Raw genomic sequence first — 27,035 nt, forward strand, 5'->3', positions numbered from 1 at the left:
CTCCTAGTGGCGGGAAATAATTTAGCAGTGCCGAAGCGCGCGCACACAAAATCACACCCTTGGGTTGTGACAGTACACAAGCCCCAATCAGATCCGGACACTAGGCAGTCTTCCAGTTATGTCTTGACTTGATTCCCTAGGTATGGGCTGACCGTGCAAGACACAGGATGGTCACCTTTCAAAGGATGCATTGTTCACTACTTTCAAGATGCACCTAGATAGGAAAATGTTGTATAAGTCTAGTGATAACCATACTAGGAAGGGGGAAACTTGAGCTTATTTCCCTCCTCAGATTGAGGGGACTAAACCTCACATCTGCCAGAACAGTACAGACAATGCCCTAACCAACAACGATAGAGGCTATAAGGAGTCAGGAACACTCTCCACTCCTGTAGAAGCGGTCCAGCAAAAAATGAAACATTCCCCGAGCAAGAGAGCCTGAGAAGCACCATGACTCAGTAGTCAAGACATATTTGTGGGGGGGCAGAGGGATATGTCAGTCCTCTTTTCTATTCCCTACTTGGCTTGATATCATAACTTCCTTGGAGCAGAGACCATCTTTCTGCCATGCATAGGCACATGACCAAGCTTGAGTTTAAGGGCTAGATATTTCCATAAAATTAAGAGAACAGGAAATAAGCAGGAGAAAAAATTTTTTTTATTTACATGTATCAAACGGCAACACTGCTGTAGTGATTCTTTAGGGAACAGAGTATCCAAAAACAGGCATCAGCAAACATACAAATATTGAGCAGTTCTCTAAACAAGCTGATACACAGAAGAAGGAAGCTTGCTCCTCCCTACTCCTGAAGTTATATTACAAAGTTATTTTAGAAACTGCATCAGATTCACAGTACAGTCCCAAAGGCAGAATTTGGGAAAGGAGCAGAACTGCGCTCTGCCATGGCAGGTGGACTCCAATGATAGTAGGGTAAAGCACAACTCATTTACAGTGGGAGGCTTTACTAACAAACGATAGGTTTAAGCACTGGGGCCCAAGAACGGTCAGAGTGGGATGACAGCTCAAAATGAGGATTTGATCCATCTTTAAGACCTTCAGGATGGAGACCTGTAGAACCGAACAGAACGCACAACTTCTGAAACTAAACCTGTTCCCTTCCCAAAAAGGAAGCTTTGTGTCAGCATACCCGTTCAGACTCAGTGGTGCTTAAACATGGTATTACTGTGGCTGTAGATATCCATAGAGGAATGGTTTAGCATTTTCTCTACCCAAAATTTGTAGAAGATAATGACCAGGTCAGATTTGCATAACAAAACACTAAAGCCAGTTACAGTTCAGGCTAAAATGAGGCCCAGAGAGGCTGTTCTTTCACACCTCTATTCTGTTGTCTCTTTTGAGATGGGGGGGGAAAAGAAAGCATCAGGAAACAGCTCCCACCTCTCCATAGAGAAATTAAATCATCTTAATTAACCTCTCCCTGGTTCCTGCATTTGTGAGGGGCCCAGTCATCAAACGGATTTAGGGGACTGGGCCTTAGGATCTTCTCAGGGGAGGTGGAAGTGCAGAGATCACCTTCCCTCACCTCAGTCTGGGGCTGAGGCTGTGGACTCTGGGTTAATACTAGAAGAACCAGTGCAGCTGGATCTATACTATAGACTATTAGAGTATTATGTACTCTGACTCCTATAGAAAGGCTGGTGCATGCAGGCCACTCACCTCTAAGAAGGTTCTTACAATGGCAAACAGCTGTCCCTACCATCCAGACATAGCAGCTACCTCAAAATCTATGCAGATGCCTAAACACCTGCCCCTCACTCCTCTGTTAGCTCAAGAAATAAAAATTAGCCTTCTGGCTAAGATAAGGATCAAGAATGATGTTGGGTTCAGACACAGATTACCAGGTTTCTTAATTTTTAAGGGAGGTGTTGGATTCATACAGGTCTCTACACACAAGGTCTCTAGCAGCTACAAAACCAAAGGCCAGATGGTTCTGCCTTACCCAAAGGAACACCTGTGGCAGCCACCTCCAAGTGTCCCTACCAGCCCCCCTTATTACTTTTGTTAAAAACAAAAAAAACCCAAACAAACAAAAACCAAATTTGTGAGCTCCAAATGTAAAGCCTAGCTCTACAACAGTGCCTGAGCATTTAGTATAACAGAGTTGGGATACCTCTATGCTACAATAACTGCAGGCTCAAGGAAACCCACATTATCTTCAGCTATTGCAGCATAGACATCCCCTTGAATTCCAGGAAACATGCTCAAACTAACCAGCAATGATGATAAACCCTGAGGAATAGCCATGCTCTGCATCTTGGAAATAAACATTTTACTAGTGTTCAGGTGTCAAGTGATGTAGCTTTAATTCATCGGTCATCCAGCATGGTGTATAAATGGATCCTCCTCCTCATTGTAGTCAGGTTACAAATGTACAAGTCTCTCCTCAAACTGAATGACATTTTCCCCCCTCTGCCAAGAATATAGAGTGACTGACACCTGTAATTTTGAAGCATAAGAATATAAAAATGCATAAGGTTCTTTCATCTGAAACCTGGACATGAACACATCATCCTCAAAGAGTGATAACATCGGAGGGGGAGGGGGGGTTCCCGAAGCAAAGTACTGCTGAAAATGAGTTTGCATATACAGGAGTATGGGTGTGCCTCAAAATATTAATGAATTATATAATTTCTTTAGCAGCCTGATCCTGAGAGCAAAGTACAGGACTACAATCCCTAAACTGGAAAAAAAAAAAATCTAACTTCAGCACAAGAGTCCATGAGTATCCTTCTTATATCTGCAAAATGGGTATCATACCCACTGCCCTGGAAAGATAAGCATTCATAACATGTTATCATATGGAATAAATGACCACATGCATGCAGGGAAGGCAGAGGACTACTGGCATGCTGAGAGACAGACAAGTGTGAACCATTATATTTACAGTTTAAGAAACTCCTGGACCCATACACTAAGGGATGCTCTTGACTGGTACATCTCCATGCTGTTCTTAGCTGTTCATTTTACAGCACCACAATAAATAATTATTTCACTGAGGGGAGAAATATGGAGGATGGGAGGCTCTAAGGAAAATTTTGACCACAAGATAAAACAAACTGCAGCAGTCTAACCCACAAAAGTTGGAAAGCATTGGCCCCTTCGTAAGTTTGATGGAGAAGGAACATAATCTCATATTAGACTCATATTTGTAAATATAGAGCATTTAAAATACAGTTAAGATGAAAGCAAATAAAGTGTAAAAATCTATTTCCCAAGATCACACCACAGGGCAGGGCAATAAGAAGCAGGGAAGTGTGAACCTGGAGTTGAATGCTTGTTTAAAAATGGATGAAGTTATGCAGCATTACAGATGTTGGCAAGTAATGCTCAAATGCTTCTTCTCTTTACACTTTTTAAAACCCGAAACTCCAGCTGGAGCAAATCCATGTTTACAAGTTTAGTGGCTTTGACAGGTTCCCACATTTTAGATATTTGAAGCGCTTGCCTTGTCTCTAATTTATTCTCCTGCTCACCCCCACTCGCCTTAAAGCACAATCGTAGTCTTCTGTTATAAGGCCTCAAAACTGGTGTCTCAAGAGACACTCCCTCCTTCTACGCACTGAAAAGCACAAAGGGAACTTATAGGTAAAGATGCCAGTCTCACTTTCTGGCTTATTGCCTTTTGGCCAGTAGTCCTCATTTAATCAAACAATTTGTGGCTTGGATACTCAAGGAGACTAGTACAGCAGATTACAATTCCTGAGATGCCCTAGAAACCCAGCTGTCAGCTCCTCCACACAATGCATGACAGTATTAAAAAAGGTGGCAGTACCTTGGAAGTGCAACTCCTGTTATTACGTTCACATATTTGTTCAAACTAACGTGTGCAGGTTTCCAGAGGTCTTGTATCTACATACAAAGTAGGTATTTTTAAATATAACCCCCTTGTTGCTTAAAATACTGGGTTTTGACAGTTATAGGGTTTGCTGGAAGTGCCCAAAATAATTTCATGAATGTTCAAGTTAATGGGTAGCAGAACCTCCCAACAAGTTCCCATGAAATCAGACTATGTTCTGTGGCCGTTTCCCCAGGGCTGCTGAATTTAGTGGAAAGTGTTCATCAAGAGCAGAGCTTGGAGCATATCAGCACTTCCAGGTCACCTCTTTTAGAGAAAGGCAAGTGGAGCTCTACAGGAGCAGGTTTCTTGCCCGCAGGTCCTCTCTCTCCTGAAGATGCTTTAGTTGCTCCCGACTCCATGTCTTGCATGCCTGGGACTCAGCACCATCTTTCCTTGGTGCTGAATATTACAGGTGTGGCCTATATCCCCCATTACCCCTAAATCACCCTGTTCATCAGTGCATTTCCTCCATACCTATTAAGACTGATGCATATGAGGGGAGAGACCTACTGGCTTAAAAAGGCTGTGGGGTAGGTGGGTTTATGTCACAGTAGAGGTGGGGTGTGTGTATGTGTGGGGGTGGGGGGGAAGGCTGTACTGAAACAATACTATTGTACTTTCCCCATACACAGGAGACAAAGATGACATTTCTGAGATCAGAAATGGTTTGATCTCAGACCAAAACTATGCACTCCAGCTAGGAAGATGGTTGCCTCACCATACGAGAGCACACCATTTCACAATCTTTCTATTACAAAAAACAACATGCGACTGCCTAGAATGTATTATGGCAAATGCAACGCTAAGCACAGCCCTCAGGAGGAGATCATACTCTGCTGTACTTTATTTGCATTAAGGCTGATCACAACAGGACAGCTGTGAGCTTGACGGCTAGTGATAACAGGCAACCAGTAGGTCCTTAACTGAGAAGGTCAGACTGCTATATTAAAAGGGCTTTCTATTGTCACGGATAGGAGAAAGGGAAGAGGAATAAAGTGGAGAGCAGAGTGGAAATACTGAGCGAGTCTCACCCCAACAGTAAGAAGAGAGAGAAAGGTGTGAAGATGTCTACAACCTGCTGTCTTTTCAATGTTAGCTGCCTGCTAGCTTGGAAAAAAAACAAAACACATAACCCCAACCAACCCTCCCTTCCCCCAGTGCCAAAAAAGTTTCCACTCAATTCAAATTCTGAACATAACTTAGAAAAGTCCAATCCCAACTCCTCCCCCTACACCCAGCCAATCTTCAAGAGCATATTGCAAAGAGCAGAAAAGTCAGGTATGGACATTTCAGTGACAGACTTTTTTTTTTTTTTTTTAAACAAAAATCAGTCAAGCTGTCTACTGGAATATGGTGGTAGCTTTTTAACTAGCAACCCTAGTTAGTTACCGATTGCTAAAATTGAGCATGGCTAGCTAAGCAAATAAAGCAGCTTGGCAAAAAGAGTTCTCAAAAAGTCTAGTTCGTAAAATTCAGCTTCTTATTTCTCAAAAATATGTATCTTGGTTTTTCTTAAATATAGCTTTATAAAATAAGGCAACTTTAGACATGGCATAAGAGGTAAATCCTATTCCCATTAATTAGGTACTGCAGCTATTAAAGATTAAATCAAACAAATGTACAGTACTTCCAGTTTAGCAAAAAGCCATCATCTCCAGCTCAAACAGAGACAGGAACAAGGCTAACTAAGGAAAAGTTGTCATTCATCTGAAAGGTGTTTGCTCATAATAATCCATTCACAAGTAACTAGAAATGCTTCTCCTAACAAGAATCACTGGCGGCTCTAAAACATTTCAGAACCACTACTATGAAGTGTTATAACTGCAAATGCAAACTGGAAATGGATGTCAAGACATAAAATGATATACTACAAAGCTTTTTCAGACCAGAAGCGGTAACCAGAGTGCCAGAGGAAAAAGCCTATATTCATGGTAAGATATTTTTTGGTACTAGTCTCAAGTCAGTTCTAGAACGCAATGTTTTTTATTCAGTAGGCAAAGAATTTCCTGCCAAGTTGGGCACTGATTTTAAGTTAGCTGCATGCTTAATTGTACATCACTTCAAGCACAAGTAAATTGAGCACATGGTCACAGAACCAGCATAACCCGGTTATCATGGAATGTACAAGAAACGGACAGTTTGCTTTAGATTCACAAAGAAAGTGCTTAATACCAGCAGTTGGTCCCGACCTTGCCATTCGACATACACGCACGCATACCTCAAGTGGAACTCAGTCAGCCAGAGTTGTGTCTATATGTGAGGTCTCTTCTTTTATTAACAGGAAGAGGAAAGGTTCACAGGCAGCCCCCATAAAAGCTAAGGGGATTTCCTCTCAAAATAACCCCCGTATTCTGAGGGGGAAAGAACCTCCATTATAAGGCAATACAACATACAGAAGGGATTTTTCCCCAGAGGAAAAAAACAAACAAAAACAAAACCAGGTATTAAAGTAAATCTTTGGGACCAACCAATAATACACCCATATCTTATAGTATTAAAGCTATAAACTGTCAAGCACCATCTAGTGCAACTCTTCTCCTAGGCAAATGTAGGCATACTCAGTTTCCTGGTCAATACTATACCACATAGTGAAAACTACATCAGATAGCAGCATTTTTTATAATATTTTTCCTTTTTCTCTTATAAAAATAAAAAGAAAGAAAGAAGCACATACATATATATTCTAGCCCCCCATGGATTTTCTTCTGCACTTAATACTGGAAGTGTGGGCCTCATGAGTTTTGTAGTGTAATTCTTTTTTTCAGGTTACTCACCAATTCCCATGGGGCTAAAGTTTGCATCTTAGTACTATTTCTCTGAGAAAAAGTTTCAAATAAGTCATCATGGTGCATTATCTTAAGGAAGTAGTGCTGCGGAGCAACAAAAGAGCACATTGCACATCTTTGTGGAATTGGGGGTGATGGGAAATCACAACAGGCTACAGAAATCCAACAAAGGTTACATCTTGGTCCACAATTTAAGAAATCCTGATCACCAACAGAAATATGTTATAGCCCATAAGACTGAACTTTTTAGTTCAGTCTTGGTCTTAAACCTCCTCCACCCTGATTCTTGCTATAACTGCCTTTCCATACATGTTCTGAAGAAAACTTAAGGAAGCTGTTTTAGACACCGAGCTATCCTCCAGTTTGAGGACAGCCCCAATACCGCACGCACCAAATAAGCAACCATATTAGTTTCTTGCTCCTGTGGGAGGTTTTTAGTTTGCCTCTTCAGAACAGATAGGAGGAATCTTGCTTGAGAGCAGAGTGTAGACATAAGGCCAGATTTTGTTAGTCTCCGTCCCAGAAAATGAGTGTAGGACACCTCTGGTCCTGAAAAACATAGAACAGAAATTAAGTGAGAGATGCATACTAGATGGATTCTAAGAAACACTTGAATTCGCACAGTAGTTTTTCTAGCCTATACTTGCTTGTAGACAATGTGCAAATTAACAGCCAAAGGAACTGAATGCATCCTAAACTCCTGAACAGGACATCTTGTTATTACATGGTTAAGTTTACAACAGAAAAAAAAAAACCTGGCATAAACTTTATCTAGACTACTTTAATCATGTATTCTTTACTACTTAGAGAGAACTTAACTTAGCCCCATAGAGCCAAACACCAGACACGCACCCACATACACACCACCTTCTCCCTGTGTTTTAAACTGCCAGCAGTTGGTGCTCTTGGAATCAGAGGCATGTAAAAAAATTGCTACACCTGTGCCAAATTATCTAAAAGATATATTTAATCAGACCTGTAAAGCACAGATTTATTTTCCTAGTGAATTGTGATAGACTGACATTTGTTTTTCAAATGCAAAAAGCCTTAGACAGACTTAGAATATGCTTAACAAAAGTACTTTAAAAGAAAGTGGGATCACCTGCATACTTAAGTGATAGGGTCAGCTGGAGCCTTATTTCACATCTTTCCCCCATGTGATTATTTCAGTATTTAAAAGGGCTGCTGAGTGATACAGAGTTTATAATCCTCCACCAATCTTCCTGAATTGCTGCACTGTTGGCACAGAACTGAAAATATGCTATGACATGCAAGACAAAACATGCCAAGACAGTCACAGCATAGAAGGGAATATCAATACTATCACTGTGGAGACAGTCGCACACATTTAAGCACCTGAGTAACTTGACTCGCATAGAGTAGCCCCATTAGTACAATATAAATTAAACAATACTTCACAGGGAAGCAAGCTGTCGCTGATAACCTACTAAAAACTTGAATGCAAGTCAAGTTCTTTCAAGCTGCTTGCAAGTTATTACACCATACTCCAAAATACCAGGATTCTTGGTACATGTATATGTGAAGCTGAGAAAAGCCTGCTCTGCTTTTCCCCCATTTTCAAGGAAAAGCCAGATTTCATGACAAGTGGTTTATCGGGACCATTACTCAAGACCAAACTGCTCACCTAAGACCAAAATTTGCCAAGACCAAACTGCTAAGTAGTAATTTCATTACTGCCTGGCATTCCCCTTAGTTGTACTTACCTGCTGCTTCTTATATTCTGTTAACTTTTTTGGGGAGGGACTTTCTGGAGACTTAAGCCAGGGGTCAGCAATCTGTAACCCCTGAGCCAGATCCAGTCTGTGAAGCCACTGGTTCGGTCTGTGGAGACCAGGGGCTTCAGCTGTGCCCACACACTGTGTCTGGGTAGCGGAAAGAAACAGCAGTCATGGCTGGGTCCTAGCACTGGCCAACTGCTGGCAAATGTTGGCGAGCAATGATATAAGTAACTGACTGCTACGTTTTTATTACTGGAGTTCAGCTTGTTTGTTTCTTACTGACCAATACACAGCAACAGTGTAGCATCATGTAGGGGCACACAAGTTAGCCCTGAACAAGTTAGGGTGGGAAGCAGGATAGCTATGGTAATGCAGCACTGCTCCTGAGCCAATACACACAGCATCTCAGCATGGCTAAGTTAGCCTGGGCACAGGACCAGGCTGCAGCAGCTATACTGCTTCCAGTAGCAGAGACAGTTGCTCAGAGTCACTATGGGCATCTCTACATGCCACTATATTGTATCCTGTAGACAACCCTTACAGGCCCATAAGAAGTGACATTTATGATCGCACCTCATTTTAAGCTGTGGTAGCACCAGAAATATTCAAGAACTAAACAAGGACAGTCAAAAAGCCTGAGGCTGAATCAATTCAACCTTCTCAGGTTAGTCTAAGCTGCATATATTGAACTAATAAGCAAGTGAACAGACATTCACTTTTGATTCCAGAAATGCAGCCACACGTCTGGAGTGGCCCCAGTCAAAAGCTAGGGGAGGTGGACGGGGGAAGGGCGCTAAAGCATGCCTCCCTGCTCAGCTGGAGCAGACAACTTTGGTAAAAGCTAGCTCTCTCACCCTGTCAAGGGGAGGGAGGGAAACAGGGCATGCAAAGCATCCTGGGACATTGGGGGACTGCAAGCGTTAAGTTCAATAAACTGATTTAAACCTAAATCAGGAGACACTTCCCTAGCTTGCTCCTGCAGCCATATGGCTAAGGGAAGCTAAATTCAAGGGCATCTGAACCCCAAGCCTCTGGGCTTGGGCCTACATGTAGGATGCTTGTCAAAGGATTTGGAGGCATCTGAAGCCCCAGGCTGGGGTGAAGGAGGTTAGCCAGTAGCAGGGCCACATATGGTTCTTGGATGACTCACGGATTTGGAATTGATCTGGCTAATTTGACTTGGGACATGAAAAAGTTTCCTTAAAAGAAACCAACACCTAAATCAGTTAGGTCTGATACTACATCTATCCAGGTTCATCTTAAACAAGTTTCAGCCATTTTGAAAGTGATTTATGTGCACTGAACTTCTTCTGTGTTACAGATTTTAACCAGTTTCTGCTCACTTATACTAGTTTATGTGCAACTTCTGTACCTAACCAAGGTGCTTTCAGAACACAGGACCAGCTACACTAGCGAGGAAGTGAAGAATAAACTTGTTCAGTGAATACACGGGAGTAATTCATTTCTCTCATGTTATGATGCGGTGAGACCTAATCTTTCAACTCAACCAAAATCAGGCTCAGATGTAGGGTAAAAAGGAAGAGCTAGATTCTGTGCTATTTCTGTTGCGAGAAGCAGCACAAAAAGCACAATTCTGGAGGAAGGAGGGCAAGGCAACCATGCCTCTTACAGCCCAAATAACAGGCTCCAGAGCAAGGAAGAGTAGCCCTAGGAGGAGTCACCAGAGCAGGGCTACCTCCGCTGTTGTGCAGTTCAGTATCCCTATAGCATTACAGCATCAGTTCATCCCACGGCCCTTGCCCCCACACCCTCCTTCTGCCTGCAGAAGTTCCCCTTTAGCATGCTTTTGCCTCTACACATCTCCCACAAGCCACTGGAATGGGAGGTGGAATCCAGCCCTGGAAAGGTGTGGCACATGGCTATTAACTACACCTGTAAAATGAACATCACGCACAGGTTTACTCATGAGAGATCATTTCAAAGACACCCTGACCGAGCTGCGGAGACAGAGTTTGCCTTTGTTTTTATAAGCACATGCTATATTTGTGCACACCCAACTCACTTGTATAGATCTATTACTGGCTTTGCTGCATCTTTGTATTTTCTTAGCCTGGCAGCAACAGCATCAGGTTTGTCATCTTCTTGCTGGATTAATGGCTCTCCTGTGATGTCATCGATCCCCTGCAAAGGCAAACATTGAAACGAGTCAGGCAACACTTAATGAAAATGCTTCAACATAAAGCAATGATATACTGAGGTCACAGAGTTGCACAGGAGGAAGTAAAGGCCAAGTCAGCTAAGAAGAAACTGTATTTATGCAAGATATGAACATCAGAAGTATTGAAATGTATCAGATAAAAAAGTAGCAACAGGATAAACACTGTTAGGACATTACTGCATTTAAAGAGGAATATACTGCTGTGATACAAAATAAAAACAAACTAAAATAGGAGAAAAATATATTCACATACATACAAAAATTTTTTCAGAAATCTGTCATTTGCATTGTGGCTTGCTCAGAATCTAATACTGTTGATCAGGGCTTTCCAAACTTGACACCTGGGACACATTTTTTCTTGGTTAAAGCTGGCAGCACTTAACTCTTACACCCAAAGAGACATCTATATCTTTTCAAAACATAACAAAATTCCGAACCCTGCACAGAGGAATCATACCAGTGCTAAGATGCAACAAAGTAACAGAGCTGTACCCTGCTCTTTCCACTGTCTGCCCACTCAAGACCTGGTCCATATATCTCAGGAGGCAAAGGCATCCCCCACTTCTAAAGCTGCTCCTGCAGGGTCTCGCACTCTAGCAGCCACCACCATCTCCCCTCCTACCAGCCCCAGGAGCATGGAAGGAGTGGAGGGATGACCCAGACTGCAAATTGTGGCTCCATATGTTCTTCTGCTCGCCTGCCCACACTGCTGGGAGCTGGGGGGGAAGGGAAGAGGACTAGCACAGGGGCTGCCTTGGGGACAGGGAAGGCAGCAGCCATGGTGGCAGTCCCCAAAGGAGCAGCTGCAGGTGCCGCTGGGAGTAGCTGGGACAGGCACAGCGTGCTGGATGGGAGAGGAGAGCATTTGCCTCCTCACATAAGGAGGGATTTTATGGCACACATCTGTCACTTGCATCACTCTAGCATGCCATGGCAAACCCTTTGGGAACCCGTGCTATAGATAATCTTACATGTACAAGAGGCGGATTGAATTCCATGTTATACACTCTTCCACTAGCTGGGTGAATCCAACGAGCACTGAGGCGGTCTTTCAGTGTCTCAAACGGGATGTTTAAACTGATAACTAGATCCAGCTCACAGATTCGGTCAAGTGCTTCAGCTTGTACTAATGTTCTAGGAAAACCTGGACACAGAGGAAAAAAAACAAGTGAAACCACAAGCAGTAGCCAGACAATTTTCATACTTATTGGCAGATCATAAATAAATTCCACAATATTAGTGCTGGTGGGGGTATTGGGAGAGAGACAGGGATCCGCTTATAACACAAAGAATACAAAAGCAGTGAAGGCACAGACATTTAAAAAGAAAAGTTGTAAAGTTATACTCCATTCCCATGGTATAGCAACTCTGTTGATGTAACTTTAACTTTCAGTTAACTTACGCCTGCAAATTGAACAAACTGCAAAAGCACATACTCTTCAACAAGTGTTTCTAGTACGTTCTCCTCTATAGGTTCACATATAGCCATCTAAAGATATCCGAGTTCCTAAAAGCCGTTGGTTTGTTTTACCAATCTAAAAATAACTCTGCAGTGCAAAGATTACAAATGGCTGTGCTAACGCACTGGGTTGGGTTTTAGGATTGTCATAACCCAAAGGTATGATTTTGTGTGCGCTTCGGCACTAAAATTATCCCCGCCAAATTGCAGCTTCGTTGCACGGTGGAGTTTTCTGCTGCAGAGGAGAACCCCGGTGCAAGGAAGAGTTTCCTGCCTATTTGCAGCTTCCTTTGCAGGGTGCATTGCTCAAGTTGCAAGAGAAATGCACGGTGCAAAGGAGTTCCCCCCACCCACATGCAAATTTGTTCCCCGCTATTGGCTAGTTCTAAATTATTCCCACGTGGCAGCTAACGATTGGCCTGTTAGCCGTATAAGAGGCTTGAGCGGTTTCCGCCCAAGCCGAAGAGGACTCCACATCCATCTCGTGGGGACTCTGGGTACACGGCAGGGTAATAGAAACCCTGTGCGAGAGTCAGAGGAGTTTGGCGACCTGATCCATCACCCACCTCTTCCCGTCTTCGAGCGATAATTCTTTATAAGACGTATCTACGAAGTTCCTATTTTGGTGGCGCGCTTGTCCACAGCATCCGGAGCTCTGTTTCCGTGGAGCCTAGCAAACTCCATGTGACCGTTCGTGTTGTCTTTGTCTGTAACCGCAACTCAAGCAAGTTTTCCAGCCTGCACCGCAACCATCTCCGGTGTAAGTAAACAATCTTTAAATCTACCGCTACGAGTCTGTGCCTAATTCTAGCTTGACGCGCCCTGTCTCCGACCCCGCGTGCCCGGGCTGCTGGCCACAGCCCGCGTGCAGCACGAAAAAGGGCCCAGCTCGCGCCCGGCCCGCACAAGGATACGCAAGTTTAACTCCCAACCAAGGTCACAAGTATGCTGCTAAGTCACTCTCTAAAACAGAGACAATATGTTAGAAGGATACTGCAAGGTACTCAGTCATATTGGCAGGGGTGGAAAAAGCCATAAGCACCTAAAATTGGCTGCGGCCAATGTGAGAGCACCACAACACCAAGGAAAGGGCCTCATAGCGTATCATCTATTTCAGGGCTGCCCAACTTCTAAGCAGCCAGGGGCCACGCTAATGGGAACCGCATCAAAGTGACCCCTCCCCACTGCACCATGTGGATGCCACCACCTCATCATTGTACCAGTGGAAAAAGCCATCAGCACCTAAAATTGGCTGCGGCCAATGTGAGAGCACCACAACACCAAGGAAAGGGCCTCATAGCGTATCATCTATTTCAGGGCTGCCCAACTTCTAAGCAGCCAGGGGCCACGCTAATGGGAACCGCATCAAAGTGACCCCTCCCCACTGCACCATGTGGATGCCACCACCTCATCATTGTACCACATCCCTTTGTCCTACCGCTGAATTGCCTGCCCTCTCCCCCCACACCACCACTGCACTGTGCGCCTGCATAGCCCCAAGGCTCACCCTCAGCTTCCCCAATAGCACTGTTCTGCCCCAGCCCCTAGTGTGGGGGCAGGCAACAGAAGCCAAACGAGGGAGACAGGGGGCAGGAAAGGAAAGGTGGCTGGGTAGGAGCCCAGGGGCTGCAACTTAAGGCCTCATGGGCAGCCAGTTGCATAAAGGTAGGAAAAGATGGGAATCCTGGCTTGTACTGTGTCCAGTGAAGACTGGAGGTCACTGAACTCCCACTGGAATCAACAGGATATGGCACTCAGCACCGCACAGAATCAGTGTAATAGTGTAAGCTATGAACTTTAATACATGACTACGCATAACCATGGTTACATATTAAGTTTGCATCCATTGGACTTGGAGAGAAGGTAGATCAGTGACAGATCCTGCTGGGCCAGCAAGTTAATGGGATATGGCTGAACAGCAATTTAGGCAAGGTGCGTGCCAGAGCCCTTCGTGAAGCATGCCATTTTTCTGAGACTATCCATAGCTCTTATTACTGTACCCTAAGTGCACTACAGGAAAGGCAGACAAATTCCTAGTCCCAGTCAATGACTATCATTCTTAACTGAAGCATGGAAGGAGGCAGCTTTGAGGAAGGAAGAGTTATTCTCTCACAGGACTCGGCAGCATTTTGCTTGCCAATGAAACAGTGGTAGTGAGTTTCCAAATGACTGCTGACCACTCTTGACCAGACCAACCAACTGTTTCAATGTACTGACTTGAAAGCCAAGGGTGACATGCATTTACAAGCAAGAACAAGACAGGGATCCAAGAACATGGAGTTTTCCTCATCAAGTGGTTACATGTAAGGGAGCATCTATAGGCGAGGCAGACAAACCCACTAACTTCAGCTTCAAGTTCAAGCTATAAAATAATTTGGGGATAGCTGTTTGTGGACTGTACTGACCCAGAGTTAAAGGGACCACAAAGGTCAACACCTTGCACAGCTTTGGGATGACTATTCCTGGCCCATCCCAGACAAGTACCTAACCACCCTCCTCTTGAAAAATCTCCAGTGAAGAGAATTCCACATCTTCCCTGGCAGCTGGTTCCATTGCTCCATGATTTCCAGTTCAGAAGCTTCCCCCAATCCCTCCTCGAGATTTAATCCAAAAATATTTTGTTGCAATGTCCATAACCTAAATGTCCTACCCTGTGGCAAGGAAAAATGATTGTTCATGGCAGCCTTTCAGATATTTGAAAACTGCTATCAAGTCCCCCCTTAGATCTCCTTTTCTCTGAACTGAAGTTACCCCCATTAGTATCTGTTCATTTATATTTGGGTCTTTCTTCCCCCAAGATATAAGGCCCTATATTGGTCTGTGCTGAATTTCATCCTGCTAGTCTACAGCTCAGTTGTCCAGTCTAGGTGTCCACATTTTCAAGATCCCTTTGGAAGACAGGATTACAATTCAGGGTGGTTGCAAGCCCTCCCAGTTTTAAGTTAAGTCCAACTAAAAAAATCACAAAAACGCCGAATTAAAGTTATTAAGAAAAACGGCTCTATCACCAAACCCAGAACAGACCCTACTTGAAACTTCCTGCTGTTATGACAAAGCTCTAACAGTGAAGGAAGATGTGCATGCATACAGAAGGATATAGAAAGGAGGGAGTACTGCAATGAAACTCTGCTCTAGTGGAGCTTCAGGCTTCAATGCTACTGGGCTGCTCTGCTCCTCTGCAGTTCCTTTTCCACAGTATTAGTGCTGTGGCATTCAGTCTATCAAGAGAGGTGGTCCCAATTTTCATGAGCTAGATGCATATAATCTGCATTGTTTTGGGGGGTTTTTTGGTTTGTTTGTTTTTTAAAACTAGAACTTTTTTAAATTGAGAGCTCTGTACAGAATGCATCACAGAGGCCTGACCATTTTAAGCAGCCATGCAGACAGTGCATTAAAATTCTTCCATCTCACTAAACGGTGTCCCACTTAGAATGAAAGATAATCTGGGGAAAGAAAAATAACAACAGCAACCAAAACACCTAGGCTGTATTTACAGTTCTGCCCCAGACCTCCACTAGTTATGCACAGAAAAATGAAACAAACTTCCCCATCTGCTAAATATGAAGGATACCCCCTTCCCCCCCACTGCACAGTGGTGTTGTCACTAGTGTTACTAGGGTGGGGCAAATGGGACAACAGCCCAGGTATCAATATGGCCCCTTCCCCCAGGAGTCTGTCACAGCCATAGAAGTTGGGCAGGTGCAGCCCATGCCCAGCAATGTCTCTGGAGCAAGGAGAAGGAGGGTGGAATGATACCCCTCCCTAGGGAGGTTTTGCTATGGGAGGCACAGCCCTGCCCTGGGGAGGCCAAACAGGGCAGTAGGAACAGCCCCTTGGGGAGCCTGTACCTCTACCTGCCCCTGTGCTGCTACAGCAGCAGCAATAGCAGTTGCTGCTGAAATGAGAGCCCTGGCAGTAAGACTCCTCTCCCACCTTCCAAAGCGGTCAGCATAATCCCACCAGCCCCAGGCACCCGAGTTGACCGCATCTCTGTGTTACAAGGCCTGGTTCAGCAATGGTCATAAATCATGCCAGGGAAAATAAACTAGCATCACCACCACCTCAATAACCAGATAGCCATTGTTGAACAATTAGTATCTACACCCACATTGTAAAAAGTCCTTTTAAAAATCACTATACACTGAAAAGCTGTGGGAAATACTCCTTAGGCAACATAATTCTGATTTTACCATTCAGGACTGGCTGCCTGCTAATATAAAAAAAGCCAGGGACTGGAGATGACAGTCTTAGTAGAAGAACAAAATTAATGTCACAATATTTGAGGTGGTCTCCTGGGATAAGATGTTGCTGCATAGCAACTTTCAGAGATAGTTCGTATGCTGAAGCCTCACACTACTTACGTTACAGCAAGTTTACCGTGGACTTCAATGGGGACGGGATTTTAGCCCACTTCTCAGTTCCTTTGTCAGTAGTGGCAGTTCGAAATCTTTCAGTACAAGATTGAGGCACAGTTGGAAAGAGAAGCTGAAGGCTGAAGTGGGTGTGAGTGGGTGGGAAGTAGGTAAAAGCTATCCATGAAAAAAGCTAGCAAGCCTGGTTGTGGATTTATATAGGACAGCATGTGCATGATAGAACTGTCATAAATTTAGTTGTCATCAGAGGGAAAAAAAATGGCTTAACATTCATAAGACTGATCATGATCAAAGGACCTTTTCATACCAGAGCTCCTGCCTTTTCCCACCACACATAGAAACACTCCCTCAAAATGGTCTGAGTGGACTCATATTTGGTCCCTAGCAACCATTTAGCCACACTGGACTAGAACTGCTACAGACATGGCTGAACAGGGAGAGAAGTTCCACAGGCAGTAATGGTCTTACTTATAGGATAGGGCAAGAAAAGATTAATCCCATGTTGTGTAGTTTAAGACCCAGAAAACTTTCCAAGTTTTAGAGGCAGCAAATCCGCGATCTGAAGATAGCATTCTCTGCTTGGGATTTTGCCAGCCTAATACACTTCCAAGACAATAAAACCTTGGAAGAATGCCGAATGCTGGGGTCAGCAAGATTCCACCTAAGGACACTTCACTTGGGCTCTTCTAATACTACACAATTCAGGTTGCTGCACATTATAAACTCAGAGCACTAGAGGGCTGTACGGCTGTGTATGCTAACATGTTCTGAGAGCTGGATTTCACATTCCTGCAATGAAAGGCTAGACAGAGAGAAGAGGTCTCATTTCTTGAATGTAGGGGTGGAGGGGGAAGTAGAGACTTTTTCCTTTCTACGATTTAGAATAGTAGTGTTGTTGTAGCCATGATGGCCTGGGGGCAGGGGGTGTTATGCAAGATTCATGATTAGTTTGACATCATGTTTTATTGAACCTGCTTTATAGTTGAGAAAGATGGTGGACAAGCTTTCAGGCACAAAAGGCTCTTCCTTAAAACTAATGCACCTTTTACTAGACACAAAAGAAACAAGGGCTTAGAGACAATGGTTTCATGGCTTATTATAAACTTGCCTGTTCTGTTCAGCTCTGTTCCACAGGTGATAAGACCTCTCTCTCAAAAAAAAGCTATTATTCTTTTACATAATTAGGTTGTAGCTATGGCAGCTATTCTTGATTGAGATCTAAGGGTCTGGATAGGCTTACTTCTCCTTTTCAAAGGGGAAGTTTCATTGACAAAGAGGTTAAAATCATAATAGATTCAACTGGTATTTAGTTCACGTTGTACCTGCTAATCTGAAACAGACAGAGGAAAGAAATTTTAGGGCACAAAATGCATCCATCATCTCTTTCAATTACCAAGATGGTCCAATAAAGAGACCAGACAAACTGTGCTTCTTCAATGTGAGAGTGTCTTAATTCCCAAATAAGTGATACTTTGGGACAGGAGGAAGCAGAATCCAACAGCACACACGGATAGGCTGGGGTTTAAGGTGAGATAGCTGAAGCTGGGATGAGTCCTGTAAACAATTCACCTGGTAGCATGTCTTAGCACATGTATCTACAGGACTTAAGACAAGTAAGGATATTGCACAAATTAATTCTCTTTAGTAGTCTTAATAACCACTCTTACAGCTTGTTAGGTGGAAGAACGAGTTACCATTCAACAATATAGTATTTAGTACAGAGGCAAAAGTGTATTGTACAAAGAAGGCATTGCAAAAATGTGGCTATAGACTGCCTTTTATATAGTCCATCTGCATATATAGATTCTCTCCTAAACCGCTAGCTTGCCGTCCTGTTCTTTCAGTGCAACAAATAAAATTATCTAACACTATAAGCAAATGAGAAACTTGTCCTGAGCATGGAAGACCATAGGGCTGTGAAATTAAACAAGATGAATTATGAAACAAGTCCTTGAACAAGTCTAGGAAGCATTTAGAAGCCACTAAATACCACACTTCAGGGTTGAGTTACATGTGCCAGAAGAAACATGTACACTAAAAAACCCCAAAACCAAAACACAGCAATGGGGAGGGCACTGCAGGAACTGCCTCACTACATCAACAACTCCATCTGCTCATGAGGTGTTCCACCATCCTCCTCACAATCTCAGACATCTCCAACAGCAAGAAATCATTACTGCTTTATGGGGAAAAGCTTTGGAAAACTCCACATGTCCCATGTCTCATTTTGTTCAAGATTCTGGATAATGGTGCACAGCAAGAACACAGTAAGATATAAGCTACTGTCAAGCAGTCCATTCATTCCAGACCAGGTTCTTACTCACATGGAACCCTAAGCTCCTCTTCAATAGCACAAACACTGCCACTCCTAATCTTGGCCGTCTCTGCTAGCAGATCAAGAAGAATATTCTTTTACTGCCTGCCTCCTGAAGCCTAGTAGGAATTTGTTGGTTTGCCCAGGCAAGAGGAGTGATGTCTCCAGAGGTGAATGTATGCAGCTGCTGACAGATGTTAAACTAAAGGCACAATGGGACCTCATGAGCAATCCCAACAATCATGCTTCCTGCCATGCCATACATGTATGGAAGGCAACATGAGGGGGGGAATTGAGCATCGTGATCCTCGGGTTCTCCTGCACCAGTAAGCAGCAAGATTGCCTCCCTGCATTCCCCTGGCTGAGCGCCCCGGTCAGCTGACTGATGCTCCTAGCCAGGGGAATGTACATTGGAGCCAAGAACCATGCACTCCCCAGCTGGGAGCCCTCGGTCAGCTCATCAGTGCTCCCAGCCTCTGGAGCACAGAAGAATTTAAGGGCTCGTGTGCTCCAGAGGTTGGGAACACTGACCACATGTTTAATTAAAGGCATGTTAGCGACCAGCCACAAAAGTTATTATATAAAATGTGATATTCCCCCTTTTAATCGCACCATTAATTGAATGAACATGTGGCCAGGTCATTACTTAATCATGTTAATCACATTAAGTATAATGTCTGTCAGAGGCCTTACTCACCAATGCTTGAATGTTACACACAGAAGGCTTTTCTCTGCCCCCTATGCGCCAGGCAGGCAAAGGCTCGCTTGCAATTCTTGCGTGCCACATGCTGTTCTCCAGTGACAGTGCTGTTTGCTCTGGGGCTCACGTTCTATCAAGTCAAGTAAAATGCACCTGCAGTATTTTCATTTTAAGGTTGTTTCTTTTCATGACTTCATGCCAGCTAGTGTTCAGCGCCTGCAGATTTTCAATGCCTGCTTTTTTTGGCTAGACACAAAGTCTCAGGCCAAATGTCATTCAGACCTTAAGGGCCGTTTCACCACAGCAGCACCAAAGTCAGATGGTGAAGAAGAGTCTAGTTCTGCAGCTTCTTTTATAATGTCACTGAGCTTACCTACCCCAGAGGTTTTAGTCCTCACCAGAGAATAGAGAACAAGGAAGCAAGACGCTTCTTACCATACTGCCTTCCTGTCAAGAGACCCCTCGAGGACAAGACAGCACTCTCGCTCTAACCCAGTGGTGCTCATCTTTTTGGCCCTCTGGGCTGGATCAGGGGAACAGGGCTGCTCCTCAGGCCAGACCAGACCCAGTAAGCCGCCCCGTTTGGGCCCACATGCCATGCTATCCAGCCTGCTGAGTTCCCCACAGGTCTGGAAGTTTGGCAGCAGAAGACCGGCAATTAGCTGACTTCACTCTGCTACCAAATGTTTGGTACTATTAGGAACCCCACAGGCTGGATGACATGGCTCCACAGCCTAGATCCAGCTCACAGGCTGGAGATTAAGCAAGCCTGCTCTAAACAAAGAAATTACATGCACCCTAATTTCCACACGTACCCCCACCCCACAATGGAGGAACTGCAACATGACATTTATTCTCCATGAAAAGTATCCTCAGCACACCCTCGAAGTGCCCTGTATCAAGGAGACGAGGGAAGGCAGGGAGTTTAGATCTTCAGATAGGAAGGCCGGCATCTGTCATATTCTCAGGCCTATCTTACACAGTTGCGCTAGAGAGAGAGAGAGAGAGAGACCCATCTCCCCAAATTTTTAAATTCCTTTTTGGCTCTACTAGATCCTATGGCAAGGAGCCATCCCTCTGATGACTATATGCAGCATAGTGCTGCGTGGCCTCGCCTTTTCCAGGTTCACTGCCTCAACTCTCCCATTCAGGAATCTTCCTCCCTCCCACCCTGAGAAGAGCACACCGATCTTGAAAGTGAAGGAGCTATGGCTGCACACACTTCATGCTGATACTGCTGCCTTTCCTCCAAAGAGACCAATATTGTTAAGGGGCTTCAGGACTTCCTAGTATCCCCTGGTGTGGGTGCAGTCTGGGATCTGGAGCAGGTGGCTTTTTGCCAGTATTGATCGATTTATCCACCAAACACACCTCTTGATCACTTGAATAGCTGTGGTCCTGTCACTCATTTGTGCTAGTTACAAAGCAAACCAAATCAAGAGTCTATGCTTGAAGCTAATGCATAAGACCTTAATATTCAAGGCAATCCCTCTATGGTGCTGCCAATGGAAAAACAGTAACAAACACAAAAGGAGCAGACAGGCACTACAAGGGAAGAACAAGAGGGCAGCAGGACAGAAGCAGAATAAAAGTAAGTGGTAGGTCATAAAAGGAATAAGTAGTTTTATAAAAGCAGTGTTTCTTAAATTAATTTGATGTGACAATCCAGCAAGTCCACTGCAACAGGGAAAAAGGACTGTTCATAAGAAAACACGATCATTTATACAACTACCACACACTACACTAGACAGTTCATGGTGATGCTGGCCAACACTGACTGCTTTGTTTGGAGAGACAGGAGCACAACACAACCAAAGACATTCTGGCATCCTTTTCATTTGCAGTTCCATGAACAGCAATATTTCTGTGTGCAGTAATGATAACTCATACAAATCGGTAGCTGTATTTATGCTACAAGATCCTTGTTTTAGTGAGAAATAGGTTTGAGACTTTGTTAAGTGCTAGACAAGTTTTGGGACATTAAGAGTAAGGATATACACCTCAGAGTCTGAGTAACGCAAACCATTACAAAAGGTCATCTTTGTTGATCTGGATTCATAGCAGAATGACTGAACCCAGTACATACCATCTTGCTACACCACTTGTGCAGTCTCCTCCCAGTAAGACCGATGGGCATTGGGAGCTATTATATATCACATATCTGGTTTGCCAATGAACTGGGGAAAATAAAATTCAATTAAACTTCAGCTTTACTTAAATACACACACACAAATCCAAAAACAGAAGGACCTTGCAGTAGTCAGAGCAGGGAACAAACAACAGGCAACTAAGGTTCTCTTCTTTCCAGGGCAAACTGCCTAAATACCAAGTGCCCCAATCACTGGTCAAATTACAGTACTGCCCATGTTACAGCCAAGACTGGCTTGCCTCTCCAAGCCTTTGAGAGGCTCACTTTTATATTTGCCAGTGCTTTGAGAAAAGCATTCCCCAAGTTAGAGTACATACCAGAAGGTCAGAACAGTTACTGTATTAGCCATTAGGAGAATAAATTTTTTTTAAACTAATGTAAAAGTTGATTTATTATTTATGTTAATGGTGTGCACACATGGCTTATTGGTTTCTTTCCCTGTATGGCTGCCATTAAGATGACATGGCTCAACTGAAGGCAGCCTTCCCCAAGTTAGCAAGTAAGACAAGCTACTTCTGCAGGAGCCCACATCCCTGGTGGGCAAGCTAGATATCCAGCTGCAATAATTCAGATCTTAATGATAAACGCGACCTTTCTACTTTGTCCTGCCATTTACCACCATAAAACTGTTCCTCACCCTAGAACAACTGCTACTTAAAATTAAATGGAAGTTTCCAGCATCCTCTCCTACCTCCTATGAATGGTGCTCCTGATACCTATTGTGCGAGGTGGACAGCATGGGAAAGCTTTACACCTCTGCTATACAACCACATGCTGGTTCTGAAAGACAGCAAGCTCCAAAGTACACAAGGGATGCAGGACATTGAGAGGCTTAGCATGAACCTTAGGACTTTCAGGGATTACAGACTAACCACCTATGAGCATGCATACTCTTGACTAGCTACCTTCCACAAGACTGTGTTCTGATGCAGCACCACCTAGAAATCCTCAATTTATGCCACTTCACCCAAGAAAAAGCTTTTATTTTTCAGTGCACTCCTCTGAAGGAAGTAAAGCATTACACAGAAGAAAAACAGAATTATTAAAAACCAAAACCACACCCTACAGAGTGTGTACAGGTCTCCCAGGCAAAGACTTTATTTTCAACTTACAACAAGGCTCATAAGGGATGGGAGAATTCGGATCAAGTCACTGCAGTGTTGATGCAGCACAAAACAAAGCCAATGAATCCATTTATAGGACCACAACTAGTTCAGTGGGTAAGGCAGATTGGGATCAGTGCCCAGGTCTACAGGTCCTCTGTACAAAGCACTTTGCTCCTGCATATATCTCCTTTGCCCTTTCCTTTGTCAAATCCGTGAACAGCTTGCAGTCTAAAGTCTTATAAGTGTTGGATTACTTTGTCTACACCAGGGGTGGACAAAATACAGGCCACAGGAGGGTCCCCTCGGTCTCCTGGTCCAAGCACAGTTCAGCCATGGCACATCCTACCGCCACCTAGGCACACAAAAGGGTTTGGGTGGCTTCGCAGCTAGGCTGCCTGTTAAGGCAGGCCAGGTGGCAGGCAGCTCCTTCCAGCTGCTACCGCTGGCCCCAGCCCCACAGTACTAGTGGGGACTCTCACTGCACAGCCTTTACCCCACACCTGCTCTGGGTTCACCCATTCAGGCTCAGCAGCAGCAGCACAGGACAGGACACAAGCTGTTGCTCAGTGTGGGGGGAAAGTGACCCCTTCCCCTCCCGCTGTTGGCAGTTCCCCGCTGCAGCTGCCTGGAGCCCACACAGGGTTGCCCTGCATCTGCTCTGCACTGCCACCACTGCCCCATGGGGAAGCCCAGAGGTGGCAGTGGAAATGTAGGGCAGCCCTGTGCAGCCTCTATGCAGCTGTAGCAGGGAAACTGCCAGCAGTGGGAGGGGAGCAGCTGCTTTCCCCCTGCACTGAGCGACAGCTTCAGTCTTGCGCTGCAGCTGCTGGGTCCGGGCAAGTGAGCCTGGAGCAGGCACAGGGCACGCGGGGTCAGGGCTGTGCAGTGCAGGTCTCCATCGGTACCGTAGGGCTGGGGCCAGCAGCAGCCAGAAGGAGCCGCCTGTCACCTCAGTTGCCTAGAAGGGTAGTCCTGCTGCGGAGCTGCCCCTGCCCTGCTGCATGCCCAGGGGCCAGCAGGACGCGCCACGGCTGGGTGGTATGGGGCAGGCTGCATTGGGGCTGTGCGTGGGTTCCAGCTGATCTGCTCCAACAGGGGCAACTCCGGAGTGGGCATGGGGTGAGCTGGGGCTGTGCACTGCTGGTGATGGCGGGAAGGCGCTGTAGGGTATACGGGCCCTGGGTTGTTGCAGGAGCAGGTGCTGACTGACTCAGGGGGTGTGCGCAGGGGTCCCATGCACACCCCACCATGCCCACAAATGCTCCCCTGCAAACCTCACATCCATACCCTCCCCCACACAATCACATACCACACAAACACTACAACCTCCCACACATGCACCCCCCACATACATCTGCACACCTCTGGGGGGAGCCCCGCTCACTGTTACACACCCAAAATAATTGCCTGCCTCTGGTCTACATTGTACCAACTGAAATTTTGGGTCCATACCAGCAGAGTCATCTATGCACTATATTCTATAAACTTCCATGAAATCATCTCAGGAGCCACAAATGGAGGATTATTACCAAATGTGGACAGACACTGGCTGGAGGTCTCACAGAAGTACTCAAGAGGTTAATACCAACCAGTCTCACTGAAGCTGCATTTTATAATGCAAGTAAAAGCTAATTACAACACATAGGATCATAGTTTAAAATTCTTACATTCTTGAGTTTGCATCTAGCCAGTGACCGTGACTAAAAGAGTAAATATCACACCAAAGCAAGTTTTTTCTCGACTTGTTTAGAATGGGATACGGAAAGATTACTCTGAATGCATGGCCAAGAGCACTTTAAGGGCTGTTTTAAAAAGTCAACTACATCTTTTTTTGCTCCAATCTATTAAGCAAGACCTCTCTAGGAAGTGGAAATAAAATGGATTTAAATGGTAGCTCTCAGAGACAAAAGTCAGAGCCATTCATATGTAACACACGAGATCAGCACAAACCCTCATCTGTGCTAGCAAGGAGACAATGCTGTAAAGTTCAGATTTTAGCTTCCTGAACTAGATCTGAACTCCAAGACCTAAGCTACTGTACATACATTTATCAAACATAATTATAATGTAATTTAATTTATCAAACATAATTATAACGTAAATGAACATGTACATATTTCTAGTATGCCATACCATAATATAGGCCCTCAGATACTCATCACTGTTTTTCCATTTAAAGTCATTAGCGTTGTTCAGAAAGGTTTCATCTCAATTTCACCGGAAGGAAGCAGAGGGGGTGCAGAACAGGACACTACTTTTGCAGAATATGTTCACAAGTTAATCCCTCGTCTAACTCCCCCTCCCCGCAAACATACAAAACTCAGGGCACTGGTAACCACCTGTCACAACAAAAAGTAGGTGCACAAATAACAGTTAAAAGTTGGGGAGATGTGGAGACTGGAAACTGCTGCTATTAAAAATGCTCGGTTTGGTCAAGCCGCTCGTACTACAGGCCTGATGCTAAGAAAAAGGACTTTGTATGACACCAGATGGACATCCAATTTTCCCACCTACTCCCCAAAAAGTGATTTTGGTTGAGAAACTGGGACCTTATTTCTTAGCAGAATTCACCTTCATAACCAGAGGCAGTGCGTGGGTACAGCAGGGAGGAGAGAACCACCACGCCCCACACACACCCACATTGCCCGATTGCATTTTGAGCATTTTTAAAGCTTCTTAATGGCGCACACAATATAGAACTGAGTCTTGCTACTTTATATGCCCATGAAAAAGATATTTATCTTGGCTTATCTCCAGTCACTCCCACCCACCAGTTGCTGCATGCCATGATTTAATACTGCACTGAGTGAGAGGCCTGTTTTGCATAACACAGGGTTCTTGTCAGGCTTCCCATGTTCCTGTACATGAGAAAAATCCAAAAGGCTGGAAAAGTGCACTTCACTGGCACAGAGCAGGAAATGAGCACTTCACCTTGCACCCCAGGAGGGGTGGAGGGGGACTAAGTGCAGCAAGTCAGCAGCAGCAGTAACTTCATTTCCCCTGTTGAGATTATTGCAGATAAGAGAAGTGACAAGAACCCACCAAGTCAAGGCTATAGCCTTCAGTTTGAGGGCCTCTGTTACAGGGATCAGGATGGAAGAAACTCCGCTAATGAAAGGGACTCCACAAGGGAAAGGGTCTGTTAAGCAAATGGTGTTTACCTTTATGGAGGCTCTGTAGCCTGTCTCCATCCCACATTGTACAAGGTACTGCCACGTGCTATACCAGCAGCATGACAGGTCCTACAGAAACCTCCAAATGCTTTCAGCATGATAGTACCTCTCAAAAGGATTTTTGATCTAACTTATAACAAGGACCCTGTGAGTCAATGTGATTTCTTGCAAGCAGGATCTGTTTCTTTTCACAAAGCAGTAACTTCAGAATGCGAATGGGTTGTCCTTATAAGTTCTCAGAAGTGTTTTTTCTATTCCCCTCCCTTCACCCCCGCAGCTGAACAAGTTGCAGTGACTTTGCTTGGTTCTGTTTGTGTACGTGTCACATTTGTTTTAATAAGAAATTATTCATGGCAAAGCAGGTTGGCTTCAAGAGCTTGAGGCAGATTAATTTCAAATGGAGAAAGAAATAGCAAGGGGATGAAGAACTAAAACCATGCAGTTTACTTACCATCCAGCAGCCAGTGCTCAGTCTGTTTTTTCTCCAACTCTGTCATCATGAGACGAGTGATTACATGATCTGGTACCAAAAGGCCTTGCTCAAGATACTGTTTTGCCAAGACACCAACCTCTATTAGAGAAAGAGAGAAATGAGAGACTTTAAATTCAAAGCCTTCACAAATTTTTCCTTCAATGATTTTTATCTGCCATCCAAGACCACAGCCCCCTCCCTAGGCTTCCTTTGTTCATTAACTTTGTTGTAAGTGTTTCTTTGCTCTTGTTATCCAAGGGTACTTAGCTAGCTGGCTTGTTAGTTTTTCCACAACACTGCTAGGGAAGTTGTAGGCCAGAGAATGCAAGAGTTAAATTGCCTTAAGAATCAAAAAGGATCTAGGAAATAAGTAGCAGCTGGCTTCCTTTTCCTCAGTTGATGGGGTGGAAAGGTGTACGGTTTCCTAATAGTGTACGCCAGAAGCGAGAGGTGCTAGGTGTCAGTTTTCATTACACTGGATGTACAAGCTGAATTAAAAGGAGCACTGCCAACCCAGGTTTAAAGCAGTTCCATTTTTGCTGTTTCCTTAAACGAACAAGAACCACCCCCACCCAAATAAAGACAGTAGAAGTCAGTTCTCTACCTGCTCTCCTCCAGACCGAGTAGCTGGATTATGTATCAACTTTAACTGACAGTTCTGTGGATTCAAATACAGTAGAAAAGCCAAAAAAGAAGAACCACCTCAATGGCAATAACATTTTTAA

General features: G+C 44.4%; 1 protein-coding gene across 2 annotated transcripts; it reads right to left on the reverse strand.

The window, feature by feature from the left end:
• Nucleotides 1-636: 636 nt before the first annotated feature.
• Nucleotides 637-26,408, reverse strand: AK4 (adenylate kinase 4). 2 transcript variants are annotated; one of them, XM_025212535.1, is made up of 5 exons: nucleotides 26,290-26,408; nucleotides 11,536-11,708; nucleotides 10,409-10,527; nucleotides 7,038-7,195; nucleotides 637-2,458 (listed from the first exon to the last, which is right to left on the reverse strand). In XM_025212535.1, the coding sequence occupies exons 1-4, from the start codon at nucleotides 26,336-26,338 to the stop codon at nucleotides 7,081-7,083; spliced, it is 456 nt and encodes a 151-aa protein (XP_025068320.1). In that variant the 5' UTR covers nucleotides 26,339-26,408; the 3' UTR covers nucleotides 637-2,458; nucleotides 7,038-7,080. The 2 variants fall into 2 exon arrangements, with proteins under 2 accessions (XP_025068320.1, XP_014378774.1); XM_014523288.2 differs by having other exon boundaries at nucleotides 637-7,195.
• Nucleotides 26,409-27,035: the final 627 nt, after the last annotated feature.

This window comes from Alligator sinensis, unplaced genomic scaffold (genome assembly GCF_000455745.1).
Source record: "Alligator sinensis unplaced genomic scaffold, ASM45574v1 scaffold982_1, whole genome shotgun sequence".
Classification (NCBI taxonomy): Eukaryota; Metazoa; Chordata; order Crocodylia; family Alligatoridae; genus Alligator; species Alligator sinensis.

Bases quoted from the DNA above. Each gene is read 5' to 3' on its own strand.
- AK4 (XM_025212535.1), bottom strand. From the start codon at position 26,338: ATGATGACAGAGTTGGAGAAAAAACAGACTGAGCACTGGCTGCTGGAT. The intron at 11,709-26,289 runs GTAAGTAAACTG...CTCTGTGTCCAG, and splicing joins TGAGCACTGGCTGCTGGATG to GTTTTCCTAGAACATTAGTA. The intron at 7,196-10,408 runs GTGAGTTGGGTG...TATGTTTTTCAG, and splicing joins CCAGTAATAGATCTATACAA to GACCAGAGGTGTCCTACACT.